Genomic DNA, 21,463 nt, shown 5'->3' on the forward strand with positions numbered 1-21,463 from the left:
TAACATCAGACAGTAATGCTAGTGTACCCATTTGTTAAAAATCAATATGTATTAGCATCCTGAAAGTATCAGTAACGCCCCTGAGAAGACACTACAGATAATCTGCAAAGGCAAAAGCAAAGCATAGCCACATATTATTCTGCAGCTTGGGGAAGCTGCTAGGTATGTTGGGTCAAGTAAATTTAGATTCTTTGAATCCTGGCATATTGACATGCAATACACTCTGGATCTCAATCCTGCTCAGGAAACATCAGAATATTATTCTGTTTTCTTTGTCTTCAGCCCCCTCCTCTGCAAGCTTCTGTGACAGCTAAGTGGCTTTTGTGAGCCAGTACTTCCTCTGATCACAGCTAGCAAATCTGCTTCCTGGGCTTGTAACAGTTATCTGAATACACTTACAGAACATGCCATTTTAATCCTTCCTCCAAATTTGGAGAAGGAAAAACTGCACACATTAAGCAATCTATTACCAACAATTAGGAAAATTGCAGGGTTACTTGAGAAGCTACTTACATGAGAGGCATCTATTAATCTCTACAGCACAGCAAATTCAAAATGCTGGGAGATAGTAAACAACAGAAAGGTTGTTAGCCATGTTCTTAAACATTCACACGTTCATTTTGATGGCTTTACTGGCCAGATGCCATTTTACAAACCAAAGGGAGAATTTTAAGGTGCCTTTCTGTTAACTTTGAAGCAAAAGTCTGTGTCCTAATGTATTCATTGGCCTTTTCATCCAGAAACACAGCCTTTCTTTGCTCACAAAGAGAATGCATTGACAGTTGTATGTCCCAAAAATTATGCAGTTGGAGGAATTTGTAAATATTGTCAATAATGACATTCAAAATCTATTAATATTATACTATCAACACCTCCAAAAATTTGGGTAAGCTGACTAACCTCCATGAGGCAAAGGCTCGGGCACACTGAGGAGTTTTGAACGAAGTGATGAAAGGGAATTCAGTGACAGAGAGACACTTTGCAGTAGCTGCAGCACAAGCAGAGCAACTCCAGCTGTTGGGATAGCTAGAAAAATAGGGTGTGAAGGGCAATTCCTTGGATCTCTCCACCAACAAAAAGTGGTGCCATCTGGCCATGTACATCCAGCATGGCCAGATGGCAAGATGATCTGTCCTACAGAGGATCCCTTAGAAATGCATGATGGACAGAGCGAATGATTCCATTCCTAGTTCAGATCCTCAGCAGTGGAAAAAGCTGCTTTGGGATCTCCTGCAAGTGCCATGCAGGCTGTAAATACCTGTGGAACTGCAGAACAGATTCTTCCTTATTTTATCCAGTCAAGAAAATATCAGACCTTCCCTGCTCTCCTCTGCTTGACAGCTACAATCAATTCTTTGCAGTTTCCTGGCCCTTTCCTGGCTACTTAATGATGCTCTGCTCTTGCAAGTAGGAGCTCAAGCCTCTCCAAGATCCTGTACCAACACAGCAGGAGGCCTTTTGTCTTGCTTTTGATCCTGCACTCCTTAATTCCTAAAACCATAACAACAGAATTCAGTGGTTGGTTCCCTGATCGACTCAGACCAGATACATAAAAGATCATTCTTACACTCCCCTGAACTTCTCCCTGCCTGACACACTTAATTTCCCTTGCTAAGGCATTATTACTGCCACATTGCTATGTGTCTTGCTGAGCATACCTACAACCCAAGAAAGCCTGTTTTGAAAATATAAAAATGTCTTAAAAATCCCTGATATCTTGACATTATTAACCATTGTGACTTTCTATAGTCATGCCCCATTATTCTCATGTCCTGTTACAATAAAATATGCTCAGGTATAATGACACCATATCAGGATATGTCCATTCAGCATATCTGTAGGACAGAAATGAAAAAGAATCCATATCTTCAAGCTGGGAAGACGGGAGCAAGCATCAAAATCTTCCATCCCATTAATTCATGCACTAGGACAGTTTCCACTTTTGGAAGGAAGATCCGAATGTTTGAGAAGTTGAGGTAATAAAGTGAATTAAGGGCAAAGTAATGAATAACAAACTGAATGAAGGGCAAAGTGATGAAATGGTCTTTGGGCCAACAATGGGAGAAGTGTCAGTGGGGCATGGAGGGAGAAGTCTTTGAGAGCATAAGCAGAAGTCAAGTGTACAGGGGAACTGCACAGTTCAAATCATTGAGCTGGCCTCCTGTTCACCCAAGAAGACTTGCTGAAGGCATTGTTTGGAGTAGGACAGAACCAGATGGGGAATAAGGGAGCTGAAACACCTCCTAAAATACACACAGCATTGCCATGGCTGGGCAACATTTGTCTTTTCTTCCCTTGACTGGCCCTTAGAATTATTATTCCAGTGAGAAGCAGTATGCAACCCTGGGAGTTAAAGAAGAAGGTTGGTGAGGGTCCTTGCATGTGTGAGTCATTGGTCTTCTGCTCTGACTGGACTATTGATTTACTGCTTAAAATTTTAAAAAGCCACTGATGCTACTTTATGCATCTTGAGTACTTCTAAACAATCATCAAGGCAATGAGAAGGTTTTGTTGTCATTTGCTGGAATTTTGGACTAGCCCATGTCTAAGTACCATCAAAATTATGTCTCTATTTGTTTATCTCTATTAACAACTTCCTCCATGGGGAGAATCAAAAAGTTCAGCCTACCTACCCTGTCAAAAAGGGTTATCTGATGTTGAGCTTATCTAATGTTGAGCTGATTACAGTGTATATGGACCTTCATTAGTGGGAAACACATGGCATGGAAGAACTTTTCTATTTAGGAGAGAAAGGTGTAAATGAACGAGAGGTCAGAATACAAACGTGTTTTCAAAGTCAAAGTAGGCGGCTTTTTCTAAAAGAGATGCTAGGAAATGGGAAAAGGCAGAAAATGTCTTGCTCTCAGGTTTCACACCACAACTGGAAGACCCCTTAGTAGGGATGTCACTGTATCATGTGCATTCCAGTGCTCTTATAGGTTTTACAGGGCTACAGATCTGAGAACCTTTACACCAGTGAAAATTCAGGCCATTTAATTCAAGCTGAAATACAAATGAATTATCCAGATTAATTTAATATAGGGAAAAGTCCAAGTTTCTCTTCTCAAGATGCTGTTCCAGTAGCCTTACACTAGCTTCCACTTACCTCCTTAGAAGATTTAAGTAATCTTTCATGGTCTCAGAGATATTTCTTTTTTTTTAATACGAGAAAAGCTTTAGAATGAGCTTGATACTCTTCTTCTCTACTTTGATCTGTCTAATCACATGAATTAATTGGCTGTTAAAAATTGTAAAATTCAAACATCTTTCAGGAATTCCATACAAATACTGAACTATGTCACAAATCATGCTTAAGATCACAGCTTCATATATTTCCCCCAGTGCCATGTGACTACCAACCCAGTATTGATTTCCTTTCATCTCAAAAACTGAGACGATATTCATTGCCAAAATAAAAAGCTGTGTGAGTTATGAGAATGCACTGCCAGCAAGTTCCAGGATGAAGCAGAGATATAAAAAAACGGGGGAGGGGGGAGAGAAAGCATATGTGAAAAAGCTGAATATGCTTTTGTGAGAAGATATACATTGAAGTAAGACTTTTGTAGCTAAACAATACAGGACCAAACATAATAGATGGATGCTACAATACTACTGATCTTGTCCAGAGCTGAATGGACCTTGCCTCTTGTTTGGCTTAGGGAAGCCTTGAGTGATGGCCAGCCATGTCCCACTGGATCTGTTCCTGCACATTCTTCCTTAGCTAAAGCCTTTTCTTTTGTCTCAGTGACTAAAACTCTACTGTGAATGGGGGAGAGGGATGAGACAGATCAGGGTGTAAATAAGCAGAGTTCATGTTACCTCAAAATAATCAATTTCTCCCTTGCTGCTCCCTAATTGCCAAACAATGGTCATGCTCCAGATCCTGCGTTTCATGTGCACCTCCTACTGTGTCTGGTACTTCAGAAAATGTTTTAAAGTGAAAGATCAAGATGTGATTCACAGTGCTCACTCTCCAGGAAAGTGGTCTCCTGAAAAGATAATTGTAAAGATAGCCAGTGTGCCTAATATAAAACCATCCACAAAAGACAGGGCCTGCTCCTCTTTGTGGTCTGCCTGGGGACCAAGAGGGCAGAAGCCTTTGGCAGAAGATGCTCTAAAACCACCTATCCATCTCCAAAGTACACACCATGATTCAGTCCTTGATTTTATGTGAATTTAACATGACCTGAAGCATGGTCATGTTCTTGACCAGAAGTCTTGACTTCTCTTGTTGCTTAGCTTCGTACTGTGTAACAATAACCCAGCTTTGAGTCCAAACCCAGCTTTGAGATCTGAATGTCTCACAGAAAACAACTCCCTTCCTTTAGTCAGAGAAAGCCCTTTCTCTTAATTCCAGCCCATCCAAGGTGAAACAGGCATTTTCCTTTCAAAATTATTTTATCACCTGCCATGGCATTTTTAAGGTCTGTCTCCCCTTTCCTGAAAGACAGACAGCACAATCTCTGCCCAGGTACTGTCTGCAGCAGATTGGCATCACATGTGCTCTCTCTGAACCAGCTGCCTCATTGCATTGCTATTGATTCTGAGTTGGATTTCTGCAGCGAATCTATTGCACTTCCATTAGCAAGACTGCAAATGATGAAAACACTCATTTATATCATCCCAGCTCTGCACCACAATTAACCTGCTACTTAGCCTCCAGCAAGCCAAATTGTGCTTTCTCATCTGATGCAGAGAAAGCTCCCCAAGGTTTCTCTGTAACCAGAAGTTAGGCACAGCAAATCTGAGGTAGGCTGCTGTGTGCTTTATTTGCAGTGCATTAACAGGAAATAAAACAGTGTAAAAAATATAACACATATGGAAAGAAGATAATTTTAGTCCTCTGCAGTGAAAATCCAAACCCTGAATTTTGTAATTACATCAATTATTTATCAGTTTTGCTTAGAAACTTTTGATGCAGAATACTTGCAAATGTAATTTTTTAATAAAGAAATAATGGCCATATACTTTGCATATCTACTGTATTCTCTATACTCACATATACATCTGCATATAAATGAGGAGGGAGAACATGCAAAAGGCTCCATGAGGCACAAATACATTACTTACTCTCAGGAAAGTTTACAAAGCAAAATGAAGCTTTAAAAAATAAATACAAATGCAGATTACTATTTTGTACTGAGAAATTCAGGCTATTATTAAGAAAGAACACTCCAGGAAATACTGCTTTTTCTCCAACATATTCTGTGCACAATGAATGGTTCATGAAAGGAAAACCACACCCATGAGGAAAATTTGAAAGCCATGAATTTAGGGTGCTTGTCCAAGAGAAAGACACACAAGACCAATCTGTACAGTTTGCTGTATGTTAAACAGAATAACTGTTTCCATGCAATCAATGAAAGCTAAAAAGAGGGGTGATAGAGATACTGAAAGAAACATAAAACATTTGTTTGAGCAAACTGCGCTTGCTGGGGACATTTTAAAGACAGTGTGAGCTAACTGGACTGGGAAGGGGAAGTCTCAGTTATTACTTTGGAATGCTTAATGGACCTGAACTCCCTAAAAATTGCTGCATCTTATGCATCAGTCCCCCCCATCAGTCCCCATGAGTGCTCCTGTCACAAGTATATACCTCTAGCAGCCATCAGGACCTGTGGAACAGCAGAGCAGTACAGACTGGCTGGCTCAGTACAGTGGCACTTGCTTTATTGCTGCTTGTTAATGGAGGCCCAGTTGTGTCTCCTGGGCTTCCTGAGATCAGCATCCCTTTACTACGCTCCTGAGCCAGGCTCAAAACTTGTCTGGTATCTTAACCATGATTAATTGTAACTTCCCTGTGACAAGATGTTGTTAATTCACAGGATACATAAAAGAAAAAATCATGGCTTTCAAAATGACTACTCATATTGTGTATTTAACTTAGAAACTGATTGCAAGGGTAGTCTCTTTTTAGACCCATGAGGAAAGAGAGTGACTCCTGTCAGAATCACTCTGGGAATTGTCTGGGGGAAGGAAGTCTCTTCCTTTATGCTGGATATGCTGCTGAAGGCTAACTAGCTTCCTAATGCAGGCACTTAAGTTAGGCATCTGAAGCTAATCAAATCCAGTACTGTGTCAGAAATGAACCAGCATGTGCTTTTTGCTCCTGCATCTTCAAGTTTTGGGAAAAAAAAAAAAAATCTCTCCTGTGGCACTGCCCTGCAGAGAACAGTGAGCACAGAAAAGGCTGAAGTACAGTCTGTGCTGCATCATCTGCTCTCCCCTCCCCTGCATACAGCCCCCTGCAGCTCTCTGAGACATCCCAGACCTTGACACATTCAGAGGCTGCCAGGCATGGGCTCAGTCCTATGGTGTTGTGATGGGGATTGGAAATACAGAGCACAGGTGGCCAGAATGAATCTTTCAAGAATAAGAACAAACATTGCATGAAGATTCTATGAACAAACCCTCTGTCCTTAAATTGAAGTTAGAGGGCTGCAGCACTTCTAAGTGGAGTGAGAGGCTCCCTCTAGCCTGCCATCAAGCTAAAGTACAGATCTTCCCAAATCACTGTGACTAGGAGAAAGAACATCAAATGCAGAGCTGAGAAAGGATGAGTGGAAGTGAAAGAGGTGGGGAAAAAATATAAGGAATATTTACAGTATGGTACAAGGTACAGTACAATTTTTATTCAATTTCCCCCTTCTCTAGCTCTAAAAATACACAAGAAATTTAGTCATTGTGCCTCAACTTAAGACTGATCTCGCTTCTTTTATTACACTATGCCTTTATCAATACAGAAATATTCCTTTTCTTTTGACTTACCTTTTGTATTTTAATATTAATTTTCCCTTGCTGAAAGAGAATGAAAGGTGGATGCTTTAAAGCATTACCATAATTAGGGAGCTTGGAGTGCAGCATGTCAAATTAGAAGGGGAGCTGAGACTACTTCCCAGGTAAACAGCCACTACCAGGCTTCAGAAGCAATCTTTTAACCTTTTTCCACTGAGGATAAGAAAGCAGCATCCTTTGCTAATAATGACCCAGCACACCTGAAGTGGAAGCAGAAATCAAAAACTGTGGAAGGGAGTTGTCCCTCCAGTAGTCAGAGGTAGCTGACAGTAATGTAGAACTCTTTTTTCCATTTTGCCACATTCTCTAGGTGAGGACCAGCACAAATGAGATAGGAAGGAGTCCTGCCCGCCTCCCAGGGGACATGCACAGCTCCAGTGCTGCAGGGAGATGAACACATGCCTGTTGATCATCCGCTGGCCACCAGCACAGCACGAGTGCAGCTGGCACATCAGTGCTGGCACACACTGCCTACACACACAGCACATCAGCTGGCCAGGGAAGCCAGAAGTGAAATGGATGCAGGAGGTGTGTGGATGCGCCACCAGGCATGGGCATCCTCTGGACCCGGCTCTCTGATGGTCCTCAAGCTCTGCTCTCAGGGAAACCCACTACAGAAAAATCACGCTGTGGAAAATCACGTGTGTCTCCTGCCCTGTCTCTCGTGTGCCCTGTGGCACTTGAACGAGTTACAAGAGTTGTGGTTCCAAAGCCAAGGCCTGCTTGGGCCTCTGCTCTGGGGCAGAACCAAAGCACAAGAGTGCTGCACTAGTTTGGCAGAGCTGTCACTCCAGAAAGGCAAGCTCCACATGCGCCTTTCTGGGAGTTTTGTGGGGAAATCTTAAATGGAAAGAGGAGGCTGTAGGAAGACCTTTAAAGAGGGGAATGGCTGCTTTGTAGAAACATAAAACCTACTGTTACAGAAACACATTTTTTTGCAGCGCTACAGAACCGAATGTCTAACCAGCCTGCATAAAGGGTGGAATTGTATTTGAAGGTGATAGTGTTAGAGGAAGTGAAATTTAGCTCCTGAACTGACTTAGCATTATTACAATCTGCATGTCTTCTCAGAGGGAGGGAGATTGTAGGTTAGGGTGTATTATTATATCCTGCTTGTAATAATATCTTCTCTGGTGTAATTATGCTAAGATTGACAAGCTCCCTAAATATGGGAATGCTTTAAAACATTCACCTTTCCTTTCTCTTTCAGCAAAGGAAAAGTTATATTAAAATATGAAAGGTAAGCTAAACAGAAAGAAATATTTTTGTATTGATAAAGGGCAAAGAATAACCAAAGGACCAAGACCAGTCTTAAATCTAATACACCAGACACAATTATCAGGATTGTCTCTCTTCTGCTTTCTCTTCCAGGCTCCAGGAGAAAGAAGAATCAATTAGCCCTCTGCAGACTATGACCTTGAAGGATACAGCTTTAAGGGAATATGCTGAGTAAGACAGAAAAGAGAGAAGGGAAAAAGATTTGGAAACTCTTGGAGGGGATAGGTTCAGAAACAGTACATCAAGCACGGAAGATGAAACGTGCATTTTTAAAAATCTTATTTCTGCACTGGAAAAAAAATTTTCAGCACATAAAGGACTTTCTGGGAACATATTACCTCACTCTGCCTGAAAAGAAAAAAAGGACACTGAAAGGCAAAAGAAGGGACAATCCAATTTGCAGATGCTACTTTTCAAGCCATGTCACTGAGAATTTTATAGCTGTCAAAGGCATTAAAAAAAAAAAGTCAGCACTGATGCAATCTGTCAACCTCTTCAACAAATCTTGCTCTACATAAAACACAACAATGTGTTTGAAATGCAGCTGTTTCAAAAACCCCAAGACAGTGCTTTAAGAGCTGTACAAAAAAGTTCTTTTCATGCCTCTTGGAATTCTTAGGCAGACCTTCTGCAGTGTATTTTTCCAGCTAGATTTTCTGATTTTTCTTTGCAGATAATCAGATATGCTTGCCATAATCAGAATTATGTACCACAGTTAGAATAAATTCTGTCTACCCAACATTCTCCCCTAGAGCAAACCAAACTTGATCTGCTACCAGTTGTCCCTCTCCTTTCAGTCTGTAGCTATGGAACTCTACAATGCCTTAAAACACATTTATCTTTAAAAAATAAGGCCAAATTAAACAAAAAAATCCAAATAAAAAATTCAAAAAACCCCTCTCAACCCAATCACATAACTTCCGAACCACCATTTATTTCCCAGATGTGAGCAGATCTAAATGCAGATAATGGCTTTTTGTCAGTGACAGCTCCAAAGAATATTTTCTGTGCCCCTCCACCCCTTCGTTTACTTCAGAGATGGAGTTAGCATGTTTTTGAAAAAGGTTTGCCACATATGTGGAAATTCAAGAGGGATTCTTGAAGCAATTATGACTGAATAGTGGTCTCTGGTCACTTTATGAAGCAAAGTGTGTTAAGAAGTCATATATTTAATGTCAGAACGTTTGCACTACAAAAAAAGATTTTATGCATCAGCAATATTTAAAAGAAAGCTCACTTAGCATAGTTCTATTTAATTGCAAAGGTGGTTAATTAAAGTAACACCACAGACAAGGCTCCCTATCATTTACTGGTACAGTAGAGTTTCTCTATTAGACTGTTTCCTTCTAGCAAATTACTTTTAATCTGCAGGATGGTTGCCACCCATCATCTAGGCAAAAGGCAGATGGGTTTCTACAGGAATATTCAGAACTTTCTTTCACTGATTCTGGAACTGCTGTTCAAGACTGACTCTCAGCTGAAAGGACCTCCTCTGAAATCACCCTAGTTATACTCATTTTCACTGGCAAGGGTGTTGGCCTGAAATATTAGATTTAATCCAAATGCCACATATCTATACTCAGTTCAGTCTTAGTGGGGCTAAACTTAGAAGTGAACTTCTGGTGACTTCAGAGCTCCAGGGTGAGGTCCAGTATGTGCCATCTTCAACGTGCCAACCTATGGCATTATAGGGAAGGCATGAGAGAGAATAAATGACATGGGGTCCTGCATGGAAATTTGTGAGGAGTGCAGTTTTTCACTCTGATCACTGCAGCTTTCGACAGGAAACCTCAGCCCTGTGCTCTCAAGCAGAAGACTGTGCTGTCTTCCCTTTTACTAGAGTTACACAGCTTTGCACAGCTCAGGAATTGCTGGCTTGGTTTGCCTTGAATTTGGTGGGTTAAAATAATGAATGTCAAAGAAATGGCACTTGAGTAATGCAGTATTTTGATGCTTTATGATCACTACTAAGAAAATAATACAGATACCTGTTTTTGTTTGTTTTTATAATGAACGAAGTCTAATTTGGAAATTGACTCTTTCTACATCAGCAAGAATGCGTTCCTGAAATGCCTCACAAAAGGCAGTAAGGCAACATATGAGAAACAAGTTAAACAAGAAGCAGCTCCTAGAGATAGAGAAAGGTACAGAGAAATGTATGCTTTGCTCTTAAGAGAAAGATCGTAAGTTAGATGCTAAAGTAATAGTTCCCGGTTTCTAACTGCTTCAAATCTACTGTCACTTTTTCTCACTGTTCTGAGAGTTTCATGAGGATGACAGGGATATTTGCCAGCCACAGACTTCAGGAAGGATGCACCAGAAATGCTCTGCAGGCAAGGCAAAGAACACACATGGAAGATCCAGCACAGGAGACAAAGCCAATTTATAAGGACAATACACTATGTGTAACAGCCATCAGATAAACCCTTGAAACAAATCACATACTTCCCTACAAGTGGATGCAGAGAAAAAGGCAGTACTAGCCCTTTACAGACATCCCAGATGAAGTCCTGCACATGACAGAATTAAGTTCTGAGGATTCTAGATGCTGCTCTCAGAAGACAACCCATGCTATATCTCTCTTAGCATGCTTAAGCTCTGCAAGTCAATCACATGTCCTCCTTGTAGACAGTCAGGGAACAGTTAAGTGCCTTTTTTTTTTTTTTTCTGCAAAGGGGAAAAAAAAAAACAAAAACCCAAAGAAACACATAGTTTTTACTTACAAAGTTTTGGAGCAGTTTGGAGATTGGTTTCTGTTGCTTGTGCCTGAGATGCTGTGGTAGGCTCCAGGGCGGGTGGTGACAGCGAAGGTGCGACAGAGGACAACAACCCAACATCTAGGATGCGGTTATATAGAGAAGGCTGGAGGAATGGTTTGGAGGGTACAAGTGAGCTGTCACTGTGCACTGTCACTTCAGCCTTGCTCTTGGGGCTAGGTACGAGGAAGGGTGAGGCATACACCTCCGAAGGCACCCAGGCAGACAGAGCTGTAGGATCCACAGCACTCTTTGGGTCTTGTCCTATCCTCCCGGGGTCAAGGTGGGTAGGAGAGTCATACTCAAAAATCTTGTCCACAAAGACCCACTTGAGGCCAGCAATGCAGAGGCAAAGGCTAAGCAGGCAAGCCAAGATAGGGGCGATGCAGATCTTTTCAGAGTTGAGGCAGCCCTTCAGTCGCTCGGCCTCCAGGCACGCACAGCAGGTTGCGGCAAGGCCTGCTATCCCCTGGACCCTCCTGTCCTCTCTTTGGGTCCCCGGCATGTTCTCCTCATCCGGGAGCCCGTTGAGGGACGCGTCAGGGCTCAGCTGAGCTGAGGGGCTGGGGAAAGTGTCGGCAGCTACTTCAGACATGTTTAAGCATCAGCTCTCAAACAGCTCACCTCCAAAAGGCCTTAACTCTATCACAGTCCATTACTGTGAGACACAGACAAAAAGAGACGGTAGTAATAGTCACAGTGCTCTGCAAAAATCACAGAGTGGGAGTCAATAAAAGGTCGAAGCTCAGCAACATCATCCAAACTGAGAGAGGAGTAATGCACAGGAAAAATTAGACCCCCCCCCCCCGCCAGTCCCTGTGTCCCCAAGCCCTCTGTTACTGTCTCTGCTTCTCTGGAGTGAGAATAGCTTTGCAATTACTGAGCTCCTGTTTGCTAGCCACTTTTATAATTCCTTAAACGCCTCTCAAGCAATTTCAGCTCTTCTTCAGGGGGAAGAAACATTCCCCCAAAAGCAAGCACAACAAAACAAAATAGGGGTAAGGAGGGTCAATGAGATAAAGAAAACCACAAACACTGAACAAACTGACCAGATTAAGTAAACCAGTAGCCCAGAGCGAAAGGCAAGACTCTCACCTTGAGCATCTGAGGCTGGTATCTGCTTAGACGAGGAAAACAATTGTCATGCGGTAGAAGGAGCAAAAGCAAAATCTCTAACAACAGCGGCAACGGCAGAAGTGACAGTAGCAGCAGCATCCTGTCGTGTTACAGCGGCGGCTGAAAGAGGCTGAATCATTACAGAGCAGCAGGTGCTCGCTGTCTGAGCATCACTGCAAACAATATCATTACAGAGAGGTTTGAAAGCAAGAGCGATGCCAAGACGGTGGTAACTCCCTTTATCTCCCCTCCCTCTTTGTCCTCCTTGAGCGCTCATTCACTTTCCTCCGTTCCCCCCCGCCCCGCTCCCCCAGCCCCCTCGCAGCCTGTTTCCCTGATGTGCGGACTCGCTCCTTCCTCCCCTACCCCACCCCCCGCACTCTGCAGGCTGCTCTGAGTGAAATCAGTACACACAGCAACGCAGGACTGTCAGTGACTTCCTATTTTATCCAATTAGGAGGAATAAAGGCCATCAAATCAAAGGGAGGGAGCGGACAGGAGTTGCTCACCCACCCACTCCCTCTCTCCAGGCAAAGCGCGGCCAGAGGCAGCGGCGGCCATCGATGGCAAAGTCCTCCAGCAGGGACTGAGATCGGTGGGAGCTCTTTGGGTTGGACTGGGCTCGCTCAGTCTGATATTCAATCTCTCCCAGGGGGAAAACCTCTTTCCAGAAGCAGTTTCTCCCTGCCTGACACCTAGAGACAGCTCTTCTTTCCAAGCTCCTGAGTAAGTTTTATTTCCTAGGAATAGGGCTGGAATGCATCTTAGATCAAGCAGAGTAAATAAAAAACACCAATCCATTCCCATCTCTGATAAATTTTCATTCGAGTTGTTGCAAGGAGATTTGCTTTTTTTAAAATTCTATTTCCCAACCTCCTTTCCCGACCCATTTCTAAACCCAAAAAACCCCAGACTTCACAGTAAAGTCAGTTCCTGAATGCACTTTTCAAGAGCTCACATGTTGCTAGACTAGATCCTCACTCACCTTACACTAAAAAAATAAAATTAAAAAAAAATCAAACTATTTTATTTATTATTATTATTATTATTATTATTATTAAAGGCTTGCACTTCATTTGGCTGTCATTTCTCACCTTTACTAATACAAAACACTACAATTTCCACCAGTGCAGTATAATACAGGGGTAAATCAACAGTCCAGTTAACATAATGAAAGTAAGACTAGAATCAGATCTATTCCCAGTCTCTTTTGTCTCTCACAGAAAAATACACCCATGTAACAATAAAGACATGTATGAAAGGCAAGGTGCTTATAATACAATTTCCAGGTCCTTGAACTTAATTAAAACATTTGCATTGAAATTTTGCTGGTGAGACTCCCCCTTTCTCTTTAGTATAGATGGCTGCAGGATGCATAAGGAAACAAAGAATCAAGTGCTAAAAATTGCCCTGAACTAATTTTTGCTGGTGTCTTGTTTAGGCACATGAAAGGTAAATTCCTCTGTAGTTACCTATTTTTGATGGTGTCAAAAGAGGCATCTGGCTCTACCCATGCTCTCTCTCTGCCTCCAACTCCACTCCCATCTCAGCCCCCCTTCCATGAGAACATTAGTAACAGTCGCATGGAAAAGACTTATCAAAATCTCAATGAATCCCATAGTGTTTTTACAGACTGTCATGTCAAGGACTAATTGATGGATGTCTGATCACAAAGCTTCCTGTGAGGCGGTCGTAGCCAACTGAAGTAATCACAATGCTACTACAACCAAGTGCTTGGAGCATTTACCTTAAAGCACAGCCAGTGATAACACTCTCTGAAGGAATGTAAAAAGATAAATCATCTTACAATCTAGCCTACATTACCACTGAAGTGTCTGGTCCTTAGGTTAATGATGTGATCAGCAACCTCAGACAGAAAGAACAGCTTGCACTGCATATTTACATATATGGCTTCTCTTATTACAAAGCACATGTTCTCTTTTGCTGGTAATACCCTGCATTAGTGCAGCCTCTCTCGAGTATCTCAAAACCTATTTCAAACAGCACTAACAACACAACCTCTGTACAAAGTGTAAAAAAACAGCAGAATTGCTGTGACAGGTGCGTTGGTCTGTGGCTACAAGTAAAGCACGGTTTCTAGAGAAAGGATGTACCTTTCATTTGATTAAATCTAGGAAAACCAGACACACTCTCGCACACCCAAGTTGTTCCTCAAGTGTGAAGCTACAGCATCACTCTTCAAAGCGGAGTGCAAGCTGAGAACCAGCTGGGAATATTCTATTCATTGCACAGATGAGATACTACAGCATCTAAGTGCTTGGCAGAATTTTTTTTTTTTTTAAATTACTTTCCTTCTTTATCCATGTTTAATTTTCAACCTTCCTATTTCCAGTAAGAGAATTTTCCATGCTGACACGTCTCTCAGCCTGTGTTTAATCCCCAGTCCTGTCCGCATCTTCCTGCACTGGTCTTCCTGGCAAACTGCCTGTGTTCAATCTCCAGTAATCTTCATGACCCTCCATTCTATCTACACTTATCTGCTCTCCTTTAAACTATGTGATACGGCAAGATGTGGCTCACATCTTGCTGGTGCTGTGCTGAACAGAAACGAACGTGGAGGCCCTGCACCTTTCTTACCAGGGTTGCCACGAAGTTAAACCGAACACGCAGAACACCACACAGCTGGACAGAGGGATGGCATGCTATTTGCACGGGGGATGCACACAGGGAAATTGACATTTCCTCTGCATGTGGGGGCATGCTCCCTTTCTCACCCTGCTGCCGCAGGGCTTTTCTCACCCTGGCTGCCCCAGCCCGGCTGGCTGAACTGAGGATGGAGCGCATCTCTCTCCCCGACTTTTCCTCCTCCACCAGCCGGCCCAGCCCGCCCGCAGCAGCTCCGCCCGGCAGGCGGGAGGGAGGCAGGCAGGAGGGATGCAGGAGGCAGGCAGGGGGGATGCAGGAGGCAGGCAGGAGGGATGCAGGAGGCAGGCAGGAGGGATGCAGGAGGCAGGCAGGGGGGATGCAGGAGGCAGGCAGGGGGGATGCAGGAGGCAGGCAGGAGGGATGCAGGACGCAGGCAGGAGGGATGCAGGAGGCAGGCAGGAGGGATGCAGGAGGCAGGCAGGGGGGATGCAGGAGGCGGGCAGGAGGGATGCAGGAGGCAGGCAGGGGGGATGCAGGAGGCAGGCAGGGGGGATGCAGGAGGCAGGCAGGGGGGATGCAGGAGGCGGGCAGGGGGGATGCAGGAGGCGGGCAGGGGGGATGCAGGAGGCAGGCAGGAGGGATGCAGGAGGCAGGCAGGGGGGATGCAGGAGGCAGGCAGGAGGGATGCAGGACGCAGGCAGGAGGGATGCAGGAGGCAGGCAGGGGGGATGCAGGAGGCAGGCAGGAGGGATGCAGGAGGCGGGCAGGAGGGATGCAGGAGGCAGGCAGGCACACCCGCACGGCTCCCGGCCGCAGCGTGCCCGTGCTCCCTGGCTCCCGGCCAGGCTGCAGTGCCCTGCTCCGCTGCGGGTCCTTTCCCCCGCCGCACCTCCAGCCCTGGCGCGCAGCCCGCCTGCCTCAGCATCACGCAGCCGGCTGTGCCCAGACCTCCTCCCCCTCCTCCCCCTCCGCAGGGAAGCCTGCAGAGCTGCTTCAGCCCCCCAGCTCCGCAGGGGCTCCGGGGCTTGCGGCGAGGAGAGCGGGGCGGCTCCCGGCGCGCTGTCCCCGCCTGCGGCGGCTCCCGCTGTTCCCCGAGGAGAAGGACGAAAGCGGGCGCTGAATCATCGCCCCGACAGCTTCCCCGGCCCCGCTCCACAGGTGGCCAAAGCCAGGGCCAGCACACCGCCTGCCTGCCATGCTGCAATCCTGTACCTTACGGGCTGGCTCCTCCCGGCATCTTTTGGAGCAAAATTAAACCCCGTGTGCTCAGCCGCATCAGGGTGGGCACGGGAGCACGTTACTTTCTCGAGGCTGCGCTAAAAGCTGATTGATGATGGTCTCTCACTTAGGGTCTGGAGATAAAAGTATAAACTGAATAATTCCCCTTACTCTCAAAGAAATGCAGAAATGTTTTATACTGCAGCTGCAGGCTTGAGCTTTTTATATTTCTGTAGTGACAAGCTAGCAGTGGCGTGCTGTGCTCAAACACGGATTCTGCCCCGGCTGAAGATGAGTGGCTGAGAAGAGTCAGCAACTGGCTCATTGGAAGGGAGGCCTGGAAGAAATCGAGTGGGAGCATGACCTTGAAGGTAACAAAGTTTTACTGGGGTAGCCCATTGGTGGTATATACAGCAGGATAAGGCAAGAAATTACTTGCCGGTTTGCAGTAAGGTTAGCTTCATGTGCAAAGCTTTATTCCTGATTCCTACATAGCCTGGATCTCTTTGGCTTAGAGGAAAATGCAGGGTGAGTCTACACTAATGAAGCTGATCTCTGACTGAGATTTGGATTCCTGCCAAATAACAGGTTGAAAGCCTTAGAAAACTGTAGTTTCGTTTCATGGACTGTTTTTGCAAAGAATCAGGTGGGTTTTTTTGTGGTGTTTTGTTTTTGTTTTTTTTTTTTAAAGTTTAACTCCCAAAAGGCTCAAGGAAATAACACAAAACACCAGTTTTATGGGTACTTGTCATGGTTTGACCCTGGCGCAATGCCAGTGTCCCCATGAAAATACACCCTCCCCAGATGAGTGCTGTGAGATGTGATCAGGAACAGAGCAGAGCATGCTCAAGCTTAAAAAAAAAAGGAAAGAACTTTATTAAACTACTACTATGGTAAAAGACCCTGAATCCAGAATGAAAACATTCCTCTTCCCCCCACCCAAACTCCAACAAACCACAGTGAGACACAACTTGGACCATCAATCAAGTTACCACCCTTCAGATAATCAGTACTCAGCCCAGACTCCTCTCTCCCTTGCACCACAGACCCCCAGGAAACCGAATCTCCTGTGTTTCCATGTCACACATGGCACTGCCTGCAGAAAATCTGCCATCGTGACATCCTCCTTTCCATGTACAGTGCTCTCACCACTGTGCATGGACTGAAACTGCTCATAGGGCTCCTTTTAAGGATGCTTTGCCAAGGACCAAAGAACAACAGTTTCTCAATTTGGGACAACAGACCCCCCCCCCATTTTCTCCTCCCCTGGGTCTCGAGAACAGAGATTTTCTTCTACCCTGAAGACTGACGGCACCACCACACCCTCCTCATCTTCCTCTGTTCACTCCACTCCTGTCATTCTCTTGGCTCCAACCATTGCACCCCTCTAAAAATGTAGCCTCTGTTGCAGGAGAAATTGGTTCAGTCTGTGGCTATACATGGAAAGTCCACAAGACCACTCCATCATCTCCTCCCACCTAGGATTTCTTCTTCTAACATCTCAGGCCGCAGGCTGTCTCCTCTTTCAGATCAAGGAGGATTAATGTTTCACAAAGCTTTCTTTATCCAGAAAAGGGTTAGAAGTCTCGGGCTCCCAGGACAGCTGGAATCTCGGCTGCCCAGAACTCCCATGGCTGGGCACCTTCCCCCAACCCTGTCTCACTTTCTCCTCCGCGGGCACTGCCGGCACACGATCCCGAATTTCCAGGGTTTTAGCACAGGCTCCCTGTCTCTCTCTCTCTGGTGGGTGGAACACACAAAGACATCTCAGGTTTTCTCCACCCTTTCATCCATCCCGGTTCCAGTCCCTTCACCCCCTGGCCAACCTCTCCAGGCTTACGGCTTCCCCTCCCACACCCAGCCTGTGGCTGGGCAGGAGAGGCCTGAACTCTTCCCTGAACAGAGCAAAAGAGAGTTTTCCCTGGGAATTCTCTGCTTTTAACCCCCTGTGTTCTCAGAGGCATATCCATGTCTTCAGTGGCCACACCAGGTGTCAATATCCAAACCTGACCACTGATTGGTTTGACCCCAGCTTCCTGAGAATACTCACTTCCCTGTCAAGCCATGACAGTACTAAAGGGAAATAGACTTTATATTACCAAACTGCAGAGGACTATTTTCTCTGGCCAGACACAAAGATGTGAATAGGTGTGTGATTATGACCGACATTGTCCTGCAAACTAGAGCGCAAGTAGCTTTTAACTCAGCTGACCTTTCAGTCATACCATAAGACCCAAACGTGTTGAAAGTTCTGGAAAGTAGGCTTGGTGAGTCATTCTCATGGAAGCCAATGGATTTCAATCTTTCTCCTTTAAATAAAGTCTCAATAGTCCACAAAAAGATTCCCTAAGAAATATCTACTGTCTTGCAACTGCTGGGACATCAGAAAATTAAAATACCTCTTCACAAGTGGTTATTCATGGCTCTGCTGTATGACAGCTTAAGAAAGAATACTCAGAGGACCATACATCAATGTAGAACAAGTGATATGCACCCCCTCCCCCAGACGACCCCTTTCCTTGAAGAACATGCCCATTCTTCAGTAAGAAGCAACCAGCAGCATGCAGCACCAACTGCTCCATCATGTGTTTGATTGCACCCTTTTTCTACCATACACTGAGAAATTAAAAGCATTGTAACGAAGAATCTAAGAAGGAAAAAAGTGCATGTTCATTAAGAAGAGATTGATGAAGAAGATAAAAGGATCACTTTTTATTGATTGCACTTTCTTCAAATTAAATAAGTGCTCTATATAAAGATGGAGTGACCCAAAGCGAGTGATCAGGCCCAATGAGTGACATCACTGCCAGCAGTCATGGTGTGGGCCACTACACGTGGTAGAAAATGATTCATTTATTCATCCTTTCAATGTTTCACCAATCTCCCTTCCATAATCCATTTCCCTTGGACTCATGCCAGCATTCTTTGAGTCCTTCCAAAAGCCCTTACTAGGAACCTCATCTCTCAGCTCAAATGGCACAAGAAGAAAACTTCATTTTGCTTTTATACAACCCTGTCACTGAACTCCAAATGTTAAAAGGGACAGACTGTCACTCGCACACAGATATCCTATTTTTCAGCTGATGTAAAGCAAATGCAACATAGATGATAGTGCTGTTTTTATGCTTCTGCCCATTTCCATCATCTTCTTCCTTTTGTTTTAAACCCTCTGCCCATTTGCAGCCATATGAGTGAGGACATGAAGCATCAAGCCTCTAAGAAAAGGCAAGAAAAGATGAACAACAAAAATGAGCACATATTCATGAAGAGACATGAAGCTAAATATGTCAGTGTCAGCAGAATCATTAGTGTGCTTAATTTGGTTGGTATAAAGGATTGCTATGAAAAGACCCCCTACCCTCAGACAGCACTGAAGATGGGGATATGAAGAAGCTATTCTAATCTTCTTTGTACCCTCAAGCCAAACCAAGTATATTGGATGCTGGTGTGTCAGAAGGAGGTCCTCATGCTAGTAAATTACTTGGAAATGTCTGAAGAACAGTATACAAACAGCAGTGATTCTGAAAATGTTTGGGAGAGCTCGTGCTGCCTCTGTAGCAGTATTTTCTGTATTGGCATCACATGTACACATTTACACCAAGCATTTACAAGCTGTGTCTTCCAGAAACAGTGATTTGAAAAAAAAAAACAACACAACTACAATGGCTGTTCTAAGAAAAGTATATACTTAAAATAGCTACAGCCAGTAGCTGAAACTGAAAACTGACATAAAATGGGCTCTTATTTCAGGGGAGCTAAAAAGGTGTTCTGAGTCTTTTCATCTTCAAATGAAATGTAAGACAATGAGTTTCTTTCATCCTATTCTAAAGCAGAGTTAGCGGCACTACACCAGACACAGAAATAGGACATGAAAACATGCATGTCAGGGTTTTCATCAATGGCACTGACTCATTTCTCCAGCCTCTGCTAAGTCACAAAACTGGGATGGGCCCCACCACTGTTCAGGCTAATGGTAATTATGTCTACCATGTGGTAAAGGAACATTTAAGGGGTGCAAAGACGAGTAATGCACTCTGCTAGGCTCTTTTGCCTGAGGGCAGAAACAGACAGAGAAAGTCCATGTGCAATTCAGATGGTTTTTTATTTGTTTGCTTGGAGGTTGTTTTTTTTTCCCAGGTCTGACACCCCCTTCATTCTGTCACTGCAATTTCCAGCATACCTGCTGGGGCCAATGCAATTATTTATTTTCACACTGTGGCAGTGAGCTGGAGCAGCAGTGAGGTCATGAGGTTCAGGCTTGGTCATTTACTCCCACCTGCCTTAGTATTGCACTCCTGCTTTTGAACCACTTTATTCAGACAGAAAAAAATTCCTCATGGGTATTCATAGGACAGTGGCAATACTGCTATTTTGCACAGGCTCAGCTACGCAGGATTTTGTGCTGTCAGCCTTTGTATTCACAGTGCTCTGACTACTGGCAGAGTCACTGGACAATGATAATTTGAGTCAAGGTCCTGAAAAACCTTGAACCAAGGGATTCCTTCCTCATTTATACCCAGTTAATAAAATACTTAAATGTGCATGGAGTTAAACAAGTGGTGAAATGCCTTCCTGATCTGAGATGGGCCACATCATACATCTAAGTGCCTTTTTGAATCACAGCCTAATTCAGGAATTGAGAAGGCATTTTTGGAGCACAGTGCAGTGGTTTAATGATAAGCAGTTTGGGTGGCAATATCATAATTTTAATTGTCTCTCCTTTCTTTTTACTTCTTCTGTTCTGTCACTTGCACTAATGCAGAGTTAACACTAACACTGTTCAGCCCTAATTCTCATACTGGTCCTGTAAGTGCCTATATATCTATATATGTCCTAGGCTGGAAGGAAGAGAATAGGACCATCCAGAGGCCTGAAGTCTTGATTTGTTTTCTCTCAAAAGGCTTTGCATAGTGAAACCATGACCCAAAGTGCTTCCTGAATCTGGGCTTAATTTAGGCAGAGGCTCGTAGAAGGTCCCAACAGGATACACATCACTCTGAAATAATCTGACTGTACTTACTGCACCTTTTTAATTTTTATTTTTTATAAATAGAATTATTTTTGTACCTACACGTATTCTCAACAGCTGCTGTTTAAATCTTAAGGCACCACACTTTATTTCACTTTTTAATATTCTAACCACTCATGGAATTTTTCATAGAGTAACTCTTTACTATATGTGTATTCAATAGTTTTGCTGTTAGAAAAGCAAAAAGAAGTCAAAGACATGAAGCCGCCTCCTGTATGGAAGAATTTTTGTATAATTAAATAAAAATGTATTAATGATAGGACATTAACATATTTGTGGCTTGGACTTTTAAAGTACATCTTAACGTACATCTTACAGTAAAGTTATACTTCAAGAATCTCCAAATTTCAGAATTTTGCATGCAGAAAATATTATGATTTCACCTCAAGAGCTGGTTTGTTTAGCAACTTTCTACAAATACATCTAAATAATGAAATTAATCCATCTTATCCTAAATTGAGATATTAATTCAATTACACTTGTTAGGTTCAGTTGCCTGATTATAAACAATTAGCACAGTTCATATGTCCACTGTTTGAAACACATAATCAATGAGATATTTATAACTGCAAAAATTCAGCAATTATAAAAACAGCAGGTCTCATAATGCCTCAGAATCTTACTACCTAGTACCATTTAATATTTAAAGTTTAATATTCTTTCT

The 21,463-nt window shown here is 43.7% G+C and overlaps 2 protein-coding genes across 12 annotated transcripts in view; both read right to left on the bottom strand.

Annotated features, from left to right (window-relative positions):
* Positions 1-21,463, bottom strand: part of NRG1 (neuregulin 1) — a 442,748-nt gene that overhangs the window by 87,218 nt on the left and 334,067 nt on the right. For 5 of the 11 annotated variants that reach the window (XM_021534812.3, XM_077790063.1, XM_021534810.3 and 2 more), the window contains exons 1-2: positions 11,925-12,028; positions 10,797-11,487 (exon numbers count right to left, since the gene is read on the bottom strand). The exons of 5 other annotated variants lie outside the window; for them this stretch is intronic. In XM_021534812.3, the coding sequence (XP_021390487.1) occupies positions 10,797-11,424 (628 nt within the window). In that variant the 5' untranslated portion in view covers positions 11,425-11,487; positions 11,925-12,028. Of the gene's footprint in view, positions 1-10,796; positions 11,534-11,924; positions 12,029-21,463 lie in introns of those variants that run through there. One more of the 11 variants, XM_021534809.3, reaches the window with a different exon arrangement.
* LOC144248186 (uncharacterized) lies at positions 11,883-12,044 on the bottom strand. Its single transcript, XM_077790066.1, has one exon. It carries the CDS (start codon positions 12,042-12,044, stop codon positions 11,883-11,885), a length of 162 nt encoding a protein of 53 aa, XP_077646192.1.

Source organism: Lonchura striata, chromosome Z (assembly GCF_046129695.1).
Source record: "Lonchura striata isolate bLonStr1 chromosome Z, bLonStr1.mat, whole genome shotgun sequence".
Lineage (NCBI taxonomy): Eukaryota > Metazoa > Chordata > Aves > Passeriformes > Estrildidae > Lonchura > Lonchura striata.